Source organism: Pseudonaja textilis, chromosome 5 (assembly GCF_049901715.1).
Source record: "Pseudonaja textilis isolate UNSWEBS1 chromosome 5, rPseTex1.2, whole genome shotgun sequence".
In the NCBI taxonomy this organism is placed as follows: domain Eukaryota; kingdom Metazoa; phylum Chordata; class Lepidosauria; order Squamata; family Elapidae; genus Pseudonaja; species Pseudonaja textilis.
Window position 1 is genome coordinate 34,342,423 of NC_141994.1, and position 16,451 is coordinate 34,358,873.

A 16,451-nucleotide genomic window follows, 5' to 3' on the forward strand; every position below is an offset into this window, starting at 1 on the left:
GAAACTGGAAAGCATGATGCAATACCAGACAAAATCTTTTATGTTATCCATTCAGTTTTCTACAAGAACATTAATCTTAAATGGACAATATCTGTCTACTGTTCTCTCCTCAGTTATCTTTTCTCCCTCTGTCTCCAAATGATCTCTTCTAAATAAGCCACTTTTCTCTCACAGTGTTCTAGCAGACAACATCTAACTTTCATTATTTTGATTGTTGTACTTATTGCCTCTGGATTTAATATCACACAGCTGAGAAGAGTTGGAGTACAGGATTATAAATTTCAAGACTACAATATCCTTTTGAGATCCAGGAAAAGCAGAATTTATTCAGGGTTAAGAGCTAAATTCCTTATGAGAATATATGAACAGAACAGAAAAATTCTGTTCCTCATGTACCAGGAAAATATTTTAAGTCATTCAATTGCTCAAGTTCTTTTGTAACTTATTTGACAAATTGAAAGTAAATAATTTCTTGATTCAATTAGTCTACATCCAGTTGTTTGCAGATGTGTTATAGCATTCTTTGTATAGAAAAAAATATGTAATTCTGAGAACTCTATAATCTTCAGTGAATCAAGAACAAAATCCAAATAGACTTTTTCATAAAGTAATTCTAGATGAATACCTTTTGTATTTTTTCATTTAATTGGTTTATTTTTTCTCTTAATCAGGCCTGTATATATGCAAATGTTGACAAAACATAACATAGAATGCATGGTGTGTGAATAGTATATTTTTAATCTATGAAAATCAACACAAAAGGTAGAACAGGTAGAAATAGTTGTCAAAGGTTGCTAATCATGACTCTTGCTATTATCACATAGCCACATCAGAGACTATATATCAGCATCCAATGTATGCGTTTACTGAGGCATAAGTATTCTTCACTCTGATATTCACTGAATGATTGTATTAAGGATATAAAACACTATGTTATCTGCTGTGGTTAACACTTCTTCAGTTTAATGTACAAATTTATACTTCCAAGATTTTTTGCTATAAATTCCAAATGTTCTAATATTTTGTTAGCCAAATTACTGTCAAGTTAATACAGTGACAAATGACTCTATGTACACATTTCTTTATAGACTGAACATGCAGTTCCTCTAATGAACATCATTGCTATACCGTTATGTGCAATAATTTATTGAATTCTAAAAAAGAGACAAGTAACTATATTTTGAAAGAAATTCCTTTGTTGGGCAAGGTTTAGCATCAGGATCTAGTACCCATGGCCTATGAACTTAAATCCTAAGGTTCAATATTGCCCAGGAGAAACCAGCCATAACCATCTACACCAGTAAATTCCTCCATTTTTAGAAGTTCCAATGCATGTGTTTTGATTCTTAACACTTTGATAAAAAATTGTTTATGTTATACCAAATTAAATAAATAGGGAATAACCGCTTCAAGAAGCAACGAAATCCTATTCATTTAATCATAAAAGATAGTTCAAGTTGTGGTCGGTAATCTTCCTCAACTGCCCGTCTGCCCTCTTGTGGCAAAGGGAAGATATGTAGTCTTCAAGCAACTAAAAAATAAGTAAATAAGTATTTAGCTTGGAACTAAAGAATTAGAGTAAGATCTTTCTGAATATTACTTTGGTTGTGGATCTTAGCAATGTTATCATAATAAATGCCTGCCTGCATTCTCTAAATACATTAAATCATGGTTTGAAAAACAAGCTATATTAATAATTTATCTAACAACAAACCCTGAAAATATTCAAGAAAAAAATTAAAGCAATAATTAAAAATAAAGTATCACTGCCCACCCATTACTGACAATCTTAAACCAGCCACAATGTTCTGGGTAGTACTGCCTATGACCTTTGAAATAAATTTAATTAGAAATTAGTATAAGGAACAAGTACAAGCTGGGTTTCAAAGAGGCAGAGGAACTAGAGATTAAATTGCTAACATTTGCTGGATTATGGAGAAAGCAAGGAAATTCTAGAAAAATAGCTGCTGCTTCAGTGACAATGCTAAAGCCTTTGACTGTGTGGATCACAATAAACTATGGCAAATTTTTAAAGAGATGGGAGTACCAGTTCACCTTACCTGTCTCCCGAGAAGCCTGTATGTGGGTCAAGAAGCAACAGTTAGAAATGGATATGGAACAACTGATTGTTTCAAAATAGGGAGAAGAGTATGACAAGGCTGCATGCTGTCACCCTGCTTGTTAAACTAATATGCAGAGTACATCATGCAAAATGATGGGATGGATGAATCACCAGCCAGAATTAAGACTGCCAGGAGAAATATGAACAACCTTAGATATGCAGACAATACCACTTTAATGGCAGAAACTGAAGAGGACCTAAATAATCTTTTACTGGTGGTGAAACAGGAGTGCAAAAATTGGCTTCAAACTCAATATTAAAAAACCTAAGATCATGGTATCTGCTCCCATCACTTCCCGACAAATAGAAGAGGAAAAATTGGAAGCAGAAACAGATTTTATTTTCTTGGACTCCAAGATCACTGCAGACGGTGACTGCAGCCATGAAATTAAAAGACATGTCCTCCTTGGGAGGAAAGCTATGGCAAACCTAAGCAGCATATTAAAAGCAAGGACATCACATTGCTGACAAAGGTTCATATAGTCAAAGTTATGATGTATGGTTTTAAGAGTTGGACCATAAGGAGAGCTAAATGCTGAAGAATTGATGCTTTTGAATTGTGGTGCTGGAGAAGACTCTTGAGAGTCCCTTGGATTGCAAGGAGATCAGATCAGTCAATCCTAAAGAAAATCAACCCTGACTGTTCTTTAGAAGGACAGATACTGAAGATGAAGCTCAAATACTTTGGCCATCTAATAAGAAGAGAGGAGTTTTGGGAAAAGACTCTGATGTTGAGAAAGATCGAAAGCAAAAAGAGAAGGGGACAGTAGAGAATGAGATATCACTGATCTGATAGTGTCACTGATGCAATGAACATGAATTTGAACAAACTCCAGCAGACAGTGGAGAACAGGGGAGCCTGCCGTGTTATGGTCTATGACAGAGGTCGCCAACCAGTGGGCTGGGGACACTGGTGATCCGCGAGAAAATTTTGGTGGTCTGCAGAGAAATACCCTCCAAAGCAATTAATCCAGGCTGTGGGGGAACATAAAGCTGAGCCGCCCACATGGCCCATGGGAACACAAGGCTTGCGTTGCTTGCATTGCAAACAACAGGAAGAAATGAGGGAAGAGGGGAAAGGGCAGAGCGGGGAACTTACCCCACTTGCCCTATGCGCCTGACCTGGCCACCAGGCTGGTTCTTCCCGCTTCTTTCTTCCTCTGCTTTTGACTGCATGTAAGGAAAGCAGCAAAAGTCTTTCTTTCTCTCCCCCAAACTCCACCAGAAATGAGTCTCAGGGACCCTGCAAGGCATCCTGCTCTAAGAGGCTGCACTGGTACGACAGGTCTCACAAAGACTCATTTCTGGCGGAGTTTAGGAGAAAGACTTCTGCTGCTGCTTCTGCTGCTTTCCTTGCATGAAGCCAAAAGTCTCCCCCCCACCCCCGAGAATGGAGCTAGAGATGGTATCCTGCGATCCCAAATAAAGAATGATCAATCGGTAGGAAAACAGGATGGACTGGGGGATTTTCCTACAGACTTTGGGGGGGATTTTCCCAGGCTCTCTGGTCCACGGGATTTAAAATTATGAGTTTGGTGGTCCCGAGGTGCAAAAGGTTGGCCACCCTTGGTCTATGGGGTAGTAAAGAATCGGACATAACTTAACAACTGAACAACAACAAGCAGGAAAAAAGATATATCTAGCCAGGTAGAGAAAATTTTGGTCAGGGTCATTGAAAATAAATAGCTTTTGACCTGTTCATATTCAATTATTTCAAGCAAAATCACTAAAATATAAGGGATTATTTGTAGCATATTCATATTTTCAAGATCATCACAATCTTCTTAGCCCCTGTTTACAGGGAGGAAACACCATCCTTTCTTAATATGAGGAAGGCTCTGTGCTTCTTACAGCTCAAAAAGCTTCTAGAAACAAAACTGTATCAGTGATACGTAGGCCAATTCTGGCTTTTGGTATTTTCTCCCCTTACTCCTATAAAAACAGTCTACTTCTCTCCACCCTTATTTGTTCATATACATTCATGGCTCAAATCTCTACCCAACAATCATGCAGTTTCTGTACCCAAAAAGTTTCTCATACTTTCCTCCTATCCAGAATACTTACAACAAAGAAATCATTAAGAGTATATGGTTTTCCTTTCTTCTGTCCACGCTGATGCATATAAATACCCTTCAGAATGAATGGTAGAGCATTTGTTCTGCATAAAATTAAAACAAAAAAACTTGAAGTGATTTTACTAAGCATCAATGGCTAAATAAAATTATGAACTTTTACATATATGTGTATACCTATTTTTACCAAACTTTCGATATTCATAAATAGTTAAAGATTTGTCACAAGTAAAGTAAAATCCAATCAGTTCTCGACAAGCATCACGTCCATTTCTATAATGAAAAAAAAGGATTAGATTCTTTATTCTTAAAAATAAAGCAGAATGAATCCTTAACTGCCAACCAGACAGAAAAAACAGAATAGAATAGAATAGAATAGAATAGAATAGAATAGAATAGAATAGAATAGAATAGAATAGAATAGAATAGAATAGAATAGAATTCTTTATTGGTCAAGTGTGGTTGGACACACAAGGAATTTGTCTTATATTTTAAACAAACCTCATGTTTCTAGACTTGTGTAATATAAATTTAACCAATGTGTTCTGCTACTGAGAGTTCTCCACTAATCCTGATCAGAATATGAGAATTGGAGAATGCATGTTATTTCCAAGTAGGCCCACTATGTATAAGTGATCTACTTTCAGTGCCTCAAAGCTCAACCTAATTAACAGATCTAAGGACCAAACATCACATACTTTGGTATTTAGTATTTAAGATAAAAATACTTTTGACCCAAAATTGCTGCAATAGATCATTCTGCTGAACTATGACATAAGGGGGACAGATTAACAGAATAAATTATTGTAGTCACAAGATACACAATAATCAAAGGACACCAATACTATTTACTAGTTTATCCCTCCTACGTACACAGGGAAGTCAGCATTTTATCATCAATCTAGCTAGAAGCTTTATAATTTCATAAAATATGCATACAGCAGGTCACCATGAGCTATAAGTAACATTGGATGAAAGTCTAATGTAAAGTGTAATAGTGCTATGCTATTGTACTAGAAAGCAATTGGACTAAAATGTGGTTATGGAAGTAGCAACTTCTAAAAAGAAAATTTTGTATGCATACCTTAATAATAATCTACCATCAAACCGTAATTTGTTAGAAAGCATATTTTCCGTCAATGCTGACCTAGTCTTAATTCTGTAAGAAACATATACAATATTATATATTATGTGAGTAAAACAAGTCGTTTTGCATGCCAACTGCTTGTAGAACAGACATGTTCTTGAATAGAGTTCAATAGAATTATCATGAAAGGATACAGCAAAGACAAAACATAAATTCTGATTACCGCCACTACAAATAAGCTTAAAATATTATCAGGTTTATATATTTCACCGGAACTATAGAATTATGTATATTTTCTCTGCTTATGAGTGTATGTATCTTCAAGAATCTGAAGCCTTTTAAGTCTTTCTAGCAGATATCAATGCTAAACAAAATCTTACTAATGATTCAAACTGTGTACTGATTCAGTACCATTAGCAGTAAAGTTGATTTTACTTATTTAATAAAATATCTGTGCATATGCAACTGCACATAATAATTCATATTTTCAATAAAATAAAAGTGATGTTTTAATAAAATTATTCACAGCACTTAATACATTCCTAGAACATTTTAGGAAATCTTAGTTCTCAGTTGTATGAACACACAGTTGAATGGACATAAGGGAGACTTTACACAAATATTATATGTAACATTAAATTATTATTCTAAGTATGCTAAGAAGTAAACACCATTCAGTATTGCCAAAAAAGAAACTGAAGGAATTTATTTATTTATTTATTTATTTATTTAAAATTATATCACTGTCTCATCTCAGTCAGTCTCAAACTCATGACTATAGGAAGCTAACAATAATTATTAAAACAGCAAAAAGCCAAAAAAAATAACTGAAACAAAAATATACGGTACATGTAATCTATAGCTGAAGTAAAAACAATACACCAACAAAAATCAACATAACCATTGTATGGACATTGTATGGATCATACATATGGATCACTAGACCCAGTGACAATATATCTGAAACACTATCCCTGATTAGCTCATTTTGGGAGGAGAAATCACAAACCTTAAATAGAGATTCAGAGAGCATATTAAATTTTAGATGGCTTACAATTTTATAAAAACAGATATAAAAAAGATTGAACATAGCAGAGCAGCTGGAATTAATAATCTATTTAATTCTCATATACAGCTTCCAACCATGATTAATCTATTTCTAGCCATGTCTAATTAAATACTAATCGGAAGCACTATTCTGGGCTTTTTCAGAACAATTGGTTTTTAAAAGCATGCTACATTGATGTCACATGATTAATAGCGATTTGACAGTCTTGTCATCTATGAATGTATGTTAATTTGGAATCTAACACATCATGTGGCAGTTAATTTCATAGATGAACATCTGAAATATTCATGCTAAGTACAACATTTGACTCTGCAGATCACCCTTCATTCAGTGTGAGTGGATGATCCTAGATTCTAGTAGATTGGGAAACCACTACCTATTTAATTTCATCATAGTGCTTAATTTTTTAAACTTCTATTACGTCTTCCTTATTTTCTATTTTTAATTTTAAAAATGATTAAAATGCTCCAAAATAACAGTAGATATCTTACAAACGAATTGCATAAAGGCATGAGCTACAAATAATGAAACTAATAATCTTAGGCCTTCTTGGCTAGTGGGAGTAATAGTATTTTAATTTATTTCATGTCTACAAAATGGTGAGCAATACATTATAATTTAAACATATAGTGAAATGCAGGAAAGTCTTAAAAAGATTCAAACCATTGTTAGATAAACATTTCTATTACAAAAAACAGATTTTATTTTTAAACTTATAGAGGTTCTCATTTACAGAATATCAAGATATTTAGGTGCACAATCTGAAATTAATAAAATATTCATAATAAAATAATTTTGAGGACATTATCCATAAAGCAATATTGTGTAACATATCTTACTTTGTTTCATGTAATGTTCTTTTTCTAAAGCGCAGAGGTGCTGTGCTTAATCCAGGGAGAACAGGATCCATCTTATAAATATCTGAATTTCCATTTTGCTCTGGATCACTTATCACAGCTCTAAAAAAAAATATAGAACTGGTTCTATCATTTTTTGTCAAGCGATTATAAGATAACAGGTATAAGTATAAACATAGTTATGAATACATGAAATGGATACATATAAGAAAAAATACAGTAGGACAGGGACGGTAGCACATTGGTGCGCTTATGCACGCCCCCTACAGACTTCTTAGGAAAGGGGTGAGGACAATAGTAGACAGTCTAAGGTTAAAGTTTTTGGGGTTTGGGGAAGAAACCACAGAGTCAGGTAGAGTATTCCAGACATTGACCACTCTGTTGCTGAAGTCGTATTTCCTGCAATCAAGTTTGGTGAGGTTTACCTTGAGTTTGTATCTATTGTGTGCTCTTGCATTCTTATGGCTGAAGCTGAAGTATTCATTGACAAGTAGGACATTGCAATATATAATTTTATGTACTATACTTAGATCGGACCGAGGGCAGCATAGTTCTAGGTTGTCTCGGTCTAAAATTTCAAGTCTGGTGGCATAAGGTATTCTGCAATGAGTAGAGGAGTGAAGAACTCTTCTTGTGAAATATTTCTGGACTTTCTCAACTGTATTAATATCAGATACATAATGTGGGTTCCAGACCGATGAGCTGTATTCAAGTGTTGGTCTAGCAAATGTTTTGTATGTTCTAGTTAGTAGTGCGATATTACCAGAGAAAAAGCTATGCAGGATTAGGTTAACAACTCTTTATGCCTTTTTGGCTATGTAGTTACAGTGGGCTCTAGCACTTAGATCATGACAGAATTTGGATCATCAACAAGGTCTTGACTATTCAGTGTGTATTTTATTTTTTGATTTTTTTTGCCAATATGTAAGACAGAGCATTTATTTGTTGAGGTTTGAAGTTGCCATTTGTTTGACCATTCTGATACATAGTCAAGGTCTTTTTGAAGGGTAGCAGTATTGTTGGTGGTGTTGAATAGCTTAACATCATCAGCAAAAAGAATGCAGTTGCTCTTAATATGATCACAGAGGCCATTAATGTAGAGTATGAAGAGAGTTTATACATATATAAATATATATATATATATAAATATATATATATATATATATATATATATATATATATATATATATATATATATGTATGTATGTATGTATATGTATATGTATATGTATATGTATATATATATATGTATACTGTGTTCGCATGAATACAATACAGAAGCCTGATGATGGCAGATGAGATTCTGCCGAAACATTGCTACAACTTTAAAAGCACAACTACAATGACATGGGAAAACCCGAACAAAAGTGTGATACTTTTGACCCTGATGGATTTCTCAATGGCTCATTATATCCTTCACAACATTCCTATGGGTTTTCAGTTGGGTCACAGAGAATTATATTGGGTGTTATATCTCTAAAGCTATGCTGGTTCTTCGCCCAAGATTGGGAAAAAATGAGGTTAAATAGCCAGGAATGATTTTTGGGGGGCTGCACCAGACAAGGATGGTTGTAGCATGATTTTATCATTTCTATTACTGTAGTTTTTATTGTTGATGTGAGCCACTTAACAATTTTTTCAAGTCTTTTAAATAAATCAACAAATAAACTAGTCACACAATTAACAATATGGCATGTAGTAAGCAGAATAACAGAATAATGGAATAACAGTTCGAAGGGACCTTGGAGGTTTTTTAATCCAACCCCCTGCTCAGGCAGGAAACCCTACAGCATTCCAGACAAATGGTTGTGATGTGCATCCTACAGACTTTAGTTAACAGCCTAGTAAAAAGTCCATCTATTTCCTCTGTTTGGTTGAGTGGCCTGTGGCAATGTCATTTTTCCCCTTTTTATATATTGACCCAATATGCATTCAAGACAGTTTTCAACATTGCTGTACTCTATTTCTGTAGATATATAGTTATTATTTATATATAATGGAACTCCACCTCCTCTTTTATTTGGTTTGTTTCTTTTAAATAATTTAAATCCCTCTAGCTTTCTATTCCATTTGTGGGTTTCATCCCACTAAGTTTCCATAATGGCAACAGTAAGCAATAGTGTTGCCTTTTAATTCCCCTTTATAACCAATTATCTCACTTCCCCAAACAGGTCTCATATTCACTGATCCACTGAACTTTGATGTTCAGAGAAGTATAAAGTAAATAAATCAGGATACAACAGATGATTTGTAGGAGGATGGGGAGAAACAGAACAAATCTTCCCAACATATTTAACATATTTTTGCTCCCCCCTCCCCATCTGTTTGTTGCTCAGCTACTGTGATATTTCTTGTGCGTGGAAGCATGCACTTCTGCTCTTAAAAAACTGGGTTCACATATTGTATGAAATAACAATGTCATTTGTTTTTTTGACTCTGTATATCAACTAATTTCAAGTAATCCACTGTGGTTTGTGAACAATGGTTTATGGGCTAGCAGTGGTCATTTTATTTGCTGTAAATCTCTGCATAAACATCCAATATTTTTCCCAGCAAATCAACTATATGTGAAGATGATCAGGAGCAACCATAATATTATGAAAAAAAGGGGGCTACTTTAATGATTCAACAATACAGCTTTGTATGTATTTCTGCTTGTCAGGAACCATCTTTTTCAAAGGAAATACTTAGCCCTGCCATATAATAGAACTTTTTTAGCTAATTAATTTGCATTTTATTATCTTACCTACACAACTGATCTAACATCACTTGTTCTACCACAGCTTGTTTTTTTCTTTCTGCTGCTACTTCTTCCTGCAAAGTAACCATTGAACAGAATAAAAGTATTGTTTAAAATTTTAAATATTTCAACAGTATTGCTACAAGTGTAATAAACCATAGAATTTAGAGCTCTCAACAAGAAGCACTGTTGTTTTAAAAATAAAACAGACATAAAATACTACCTTGTTATAAGGTTTTACAAATAATTAATGCAGAATTTTAATCTATGAAAAAAACCATCATTTTATTGAACCAAGTTTAATTTAAGAGCAGGTTTCATCAAAAAGAAATTCTAAAAATAGTATTACATTTGTTTCAAATTGGAGTCAGACATAATTATTTATTCTAAACTGTAACTATAGTAAAATTTACTTATTGTGTAGTTGCTAAAAAGTTGTACCAGGAAACTACCCACATACACAGAACCAGTGGGGGGATTCAGTCAGTTCAGGTGAACTGGTTGTTAAATTACACACACACACGCTATCAAAGTGGATCCTGGGCACTGCACTGTACTGCACTGCGATGGAGAAATGGGCAACGGAGCTGCCAGCTCAAGGGAAGGAGAAGGCCGCTTTCCTTTTTTCTTCTCCCTGATCTTCCTTCTTCCCTCGTGCCCGCAACTCCGTTTCCCATTTCTCCATTGCATCGCAGTGCCCAGGATCCACTTTGATAGTGTAGGGGGAAGAGTAATTTAACAACCGGTTCACCCAGGGTCAGGTTGGCCATCATGGGAGGCTCATCCCACATGTGTGGCGGAGCTGGGGGACGGGGATGGGCCATGCCTCCCATGACAGCCAACCTGACCCTGGGTGAATTGATTGTTAATCCCATCACTGCACAGAACCCTCTAGAGGACTTTGAGAGTAATTTTCTCTGAAAACCACCTTACGAAGCTTTTTGAAGAGCAATAAGTCATACCATTATGCATACTGCCTTGCTTTCCTAAATGAAAGGAGGAAGATAAATCTAATAAATAAATAAAAATTTCTTAGCGTCAATTCAGTCATCAAACCATGCATGAACATGAACATGCTGACATGAAACTGGTTCTATGCTATCTTGATACAAATTAAACTCAGAGTTTCAAGTTGTTTAAGTAACGTTTTATTTAAATTCTTAATGGAAAATAAAAATAGTAAGGACTGAAAATACTTTCAACAGCAGTACAATTTATTTTTTTATTTATTTGCACCCCACATTTATTATTTTTAAAATAACTCAAGGAGGCAAATATCCAATATATCTTCCTCCTCCTAATTTCCCTACAGCAATCCTCTCAGGTGGGTGGGTAAGTGAGACAGTGACTGGCCCAAAGTCACCCACCTGGCTTTCATGGTTAAAATGGGACTAGAACTCACAATATTCCATTTTCTAGCCTGGTGCGTTAAACAGTAGACCAAATTGGCTCCATTTCATCTGTGCACAATAAAAAAATCATCTATGTACTTAAGCTAGAAGGGCACTATACCAAGATATATTGGGTTGATCATACTTATTTACATTGCTTAACTATAACTATATATGCTAATTTTTTAGCACTTTATCCTATTAAACTTACAACATTGAATTTTCTTATGCTATGCTGCATAGTATATGGGTTGTTTGTATAACCTTGCTGTAAAAGGGCTTTCTCATCAAGAATTGTGAATTCATCCACTCTTTGTTTTTCTGGCTGTAAATCCTATATGGGAACAAAACATAATATCTGGATGAAATTGGTGGTTCCAGTGACTGTTATCACTACAATTTATTTCATTTTAATTCCTTGCTGCTAAAATGTACACAGGAAATAACCTATACATATTTCCTATATCTAACTTCACTTGAATTTTTGAGAATTCAAAAGAATATAAATACTGAGACATTTATAAATCTTGTATACAGCAGCTGCTTCTACTAAAATAAATAAAAATCCATTATGCAAAACATGTTAACGTTATCTATGACTTTAAAGGAATTGCTAAATATTCACATATCTGAGAAATTACTATAACCACAGGGAATCAGCATAACACACAAGCCAACTAAAGCTCTTCAAAACATCCCAAGCAAATCAAAAGACCCAGTAGCCCCAGAAGAAATAACAGGAGTCATCTACAATATACAGTGAAATGAATGCAACAACCGCTATGTAAAATAAATAGGCAGAAAACTGGCAGAACACATCCATGAACACCAACTAGCAGTCAGAAGACATGCTGAAAACTTTTTAATTTCACAAAATGTCAACAGGCTTAATCACAGTTCCAAATGAAAAACTATAACCATCCTAGACCAAGCCTAGTCCTTATCAGCGCAAATTCACAAATCATCAAGGGCAAAAATAAAAATAGCAAATTAACTAGGCAACTATATCCAAATTAAAATGCAAAAAAATGGAACATGATGGAACTATAAAACGAAGAGGGAAATACAATGAGCTTCAAAGGGGAAAAATGTAGTTGAATAAGCAGATGTTGGGAAAAGCAGAATTTTGGAGAAAAAAGACAACTCCTACATTATTAGTCCATAACAAAAGCCTTATGCACTACATTTGCTTTAGTGAAGCTAAGCTCCCTTCAATATTTTAGACTGAGTTGTTATGCTGGGATAATATATGGATGTTACCTTTTTTTCAGCTATCTTGCCTGGAAGTTCATGAAACAGGTTATTATTTATTTTCTTTTTTGCAGCTCTCTGAGAATACTGCTTATAACCCTCTTTCATTTCTGTTTCATATTGCTGATATTTCAGCTTGTATAAGTCTGTCGGGAGTGGCAGATTTTCTGGTATTGTTTTTTGCTCCTTTGAAGAAAGCTGCAAATAAATAATCAGAACAGTAATAATGGTATAGTATCTGAATCAATTAAACATAACATTTAAATATTTATCAATTGTCCAACTTAAGATTGTTCAGATTTGCAGAGATGCTAGATGTAACTGCAAATCTAAAGCAAAAAAATGGAAAATGGAGTTACATTTTTTACTAATAGGATTTGTTTCAGAGTAGTAGAACAAATATACACATATCATCACCATCATTGCAAAAGAAGTTCATATTTGTTATTTAAAAATGTGATTCATTTACTTCTTAAATTATTTACTTCAATTTTCTTTAGATCAGGTCTCCTTGCTGCCTATACAATAAAAAGGGAAGAAAATACATATTTATAGTTATCTTTTAAAAATTCATTATTTAAACTAATTAACAACATGTGATATGTTTTATTAATGAAGAACAAAATCAGTATATTTTAATACCAGAATTAGCAACATTAATTAGAAATCCTATATTTGTATTTAAAAGTAAGCGCTATTATACAAGGAAAAGTATTTCTAGGTAAGAATAACAGACCTATAGGAGAAAATACAATTCTAACATGCTGGCTGTGATAAAGAACTAAGCAGGTATTTATTTATTTATTGAATTTATATTTCCGCCGATTCGCCCATGGCAACTCAGTAGCAAGATTTCTATTTTTAAATTCTGGTATCAAAATCTAGTAATCTAGGGGAAGGAAATCGTGGACCATTTTCACTGTGTCTGTTCACCCAGATATTTTATCATAATAAATGGTTCTTTCAAATAATGGCCTCTATTAACCATGCTTATAAGAGGCTTGATACTTTTTATGGCAGATGGAGTTTCAAAATAGGATTCTGAAAGTGAATATAATACATCCATAGCGTAAATAAAACTCCATACTGGATCAAGACCAGGATGGGACATATATAAAACAATAACTATGATCCCACTATCCAAAATATTATTTAAAAAACAAGGTGTTTTTTTTAATCAGTACCTTTCAGTTATTTTTAATAAAAATCCAAAGAATGGTAACTGGTATTTCAAAATAAGCAAATTAGATATTCCAATACACAAAATGCTTATGTAACTGTCATTATGACTCAGAAATTTGAAGCCTAAGAACACCAACTAGAGCACAAATTGAATCCATCCTATTTATCTTAAGGTCATGACAAATCCCACAGCTGCAATGGAATCAATCTCTTTTTTTTCTCACAATATTTTCTAATTTTTACTATCTTATCTATTTAGGAATTCTGAAGAAATGAAAACTTATGCATTAATATGTGATTACATAAGTTTTTCCTTAAAAAAAATGCTAAGAATTTTAACTACACTTATTCAGTGTAGTTCTGTTACACACATTTACATGAAATTTGTTTCTGGAAGAGTTATGCCTGAAAATAAATCCATCCATAATCCAACTTACCTGTTCTATGTTATGATATTGTGCGTGAATATTTTGTAATTGAGTGTCCCTCCTAAAAGATGAAGATAGACGTGGAGGGCCAGTGTGAGGTCGTCCAGCATTGTAAAGTGATCCATTATCTCCATCCTAAAACATAAGAAAGCATTTATTTAACTGTAATCAAATAAACTGGACTTTCTTAGTTTTTCTTTAAAATGTTTTGCTTCTCATCCAATAAGCTTCTTCAGTTCTGAAGATTCTTGGATGAGAAGCAAAACATTTCCAAGAAGAAAACTAAAAAAGTCCAGTTGCCTTTTGAAAAGCACCTTTGGGACAACTGTGACATGGACAACTGAGAATCTCCAGACGTGTAATCAAATAAACTTGTCTAAAACATTGAGAAAGTTCAGATTGAGATGACAGAAACACATCCTAGTAACCCAGCACCAGTACAGATAAGCAAATGACTTAAGGAATTTCCTTGCTCAGATTTGCTACTCATCAGTATTATTTTTATGTGTAAAGAATTTAATAATAAATCAGTCATTTATAATAGATACCAGGTAATTGTATCTAATTAACTCTGAAATTAAAGATTTGTTTGGTTTTATTGTATTATTGTTTATTGTAATCCAATAGACATTTAACAACCACATTACTAACTGAATAACTGCAGCGATTCATTTAACAATTGTGGCAAGAAAAATCATAACATGAGCAAAACTCACTTAACTAATGTCTCATTTAAGCAACAGAAAAGTTAAGCTCAATTGTGGTCATAAGTTGAGGAATACTTGTATAAAGAATATCCTAGCAATGATCGGAAAATTTACACAAATAATAATAATAATGTATTAAATTTATATGCTGCCTGTTGTAGCCCACGTAAGTTAGGTTTTGTAATACTTGAACGGTGGGTTTTGTAGTACTGATGCACTGCCAAACTAACATGGCTTTACCTTCTTTAATTTAGTTTACATTTTCAGCATAACTTTGTAAGAATGGAATGCTGAAGTTTTCCCTTAGCATGCTTAACTTGCTGTAACTAACTGCAAAATAAGAAGTTTCTCAGGCTAAATAACAAAAGGATTTTTTTTCAACTGAGCATGTTAAGAAGTTTCACTTAGCTGAAATTATATTTTTTTCACAATGGATTCTATGCGACTCATGATGTGTTTTCCCATGCTAACATTTTACTTCTTTAATACTTTAATACAATGTTCTTTTCTATTGCTATGCTCACATATTACTGTATGCTTTAATTTTTATGATGTAACTGGACAGGTGATTATTTCTAAACCAATCAACTTTTAATTTTATTTTACAAGTTCTTTGTTGTGCTATAAACTATAAAAAGTAAATATAAACCATTTTTCAAGGTCCTCCCTTTCAAAAGTTTAGTTTACTTTATTTTCATTGCACCTCATACAACAAAATCAAATGCCATCTTCAGTGTACATCATACATAAGAAAACTATAAAAATAAAACAAAAACCCACATCCTTCACATTCTATACAATTGAATTGAAAACCCGATACTGCATTGCTAATACACTATACAGTAGAATTCAGTATAGTTACTGCTTTGGGATAGAAGCTGTTTTTCAGCCTATTTGTCCTTGTTTTTATTGTCCTGTACCATCTGCCAAATGGTAGTAGTTCAAAAAAAGGGTGCCCAGAATGAAATGGATCTTTAAGAATGTTTTGAACTTTCTTATGGCAATGGGAACTATAAAGCTCTTCCAAAGAGGGGAGAGGGCAACCAATGATCCTCTGGGCAATGATGTTAACCCTCTGGAGTGCTGTCCTATCTGCCACTGTGCAATTGGCAAACCATACACACATGCAGTTAGTTAAAATACTCTCTATGGTGCAGCGGTACAAGGTCACCAGCAATTTTTCATTCAGTTGTTTCCTGAGAAATCTGTTAGTATAATCTCTGTTGGGCCCTTTTGACTAGTGATGCAATGTGAGTGCTCCAGGTCAGGTCCTCTTTTATGATAAACTTAAAAAAAAACTTAAAACTGACCACTTTTTCCACTTGGTCTCCACTGATAACCAAGGACTGGATGTCTGACCTATTCCTTCTGTAGTCTACTATAAATTCCTTGGTCTTATTGGTATTAAGGAGCAAGTTATTGTCTCCACACCACAAAAGCAACCAGTCCACCTCATCTCGATAGGCAGACTCATCCCCCTGGAGATGAGTCCCACCACTGTTGTATCATCTGCAAATTTAATAATAGTACTACTGGTGTGAGTGG

General features: G+C 34.0%; 1 protein-coding gene across 8 annotated transcripts in view; it reads right to left on the reverse strand.

Annotated features, from left to right (window-relative positions):
* CAPS2 (calcyphosine 2) overlaps positions 1 to 16,451 on the reverse strand; it is a 37,108-nt gene that overhangs the window by 13,315 nt on the left and 7,342 nt on the right. For 5 of the 8 annotated variants that reach the window (XM_087934465.1, XM_087934463.1, XM_026699429.2 and 2 more), the window contains exons 5-13: positions 14,209 to 14,334; positions 13,075 to 13,107; positions 12,599 to 12,787; positions 11,550 to 11,672; positions 9,954 to 10,021; positions 7,190 to 7,309; positions 5,279 to 5,353; positions 4,372 to 4,467; positions 4,187 to 4,280 (exon numbers count right to left, since the gene is read on the reverse strand). In XM_087934465.1, coding sequence (XP_087790591.1) covers positions 4,187 to 4,280; positions 4,372 to 4,467; positions 5,279 to 5,353; positions 7,190 to 7,309; positions 9,954 to 10,021; positions 11,550 to 11,672; positions 12,599 to 12,787; positions 13,075 to 13,107; positions 14,209 to 14,334 — 924 coding nt within the window. The remainder of the gene's footprint in view (positions 1 to 4,186; positions 4,281 to 4,371; positions 4,468 to 5,278; positions 5,354 to 7,189; positions 7,310 to 9,953; positions 10,022 to 11,549; positions 11,673 to 12,598; positions 12,788 to 13,074; positions 13,108 to 14,208; positions 14,335 to 16,451) is intronic. The other 3 variants (XM_087934468.1, XM_087934467.1, XM_087934466.1) reach the window with 1 other exon arrangement.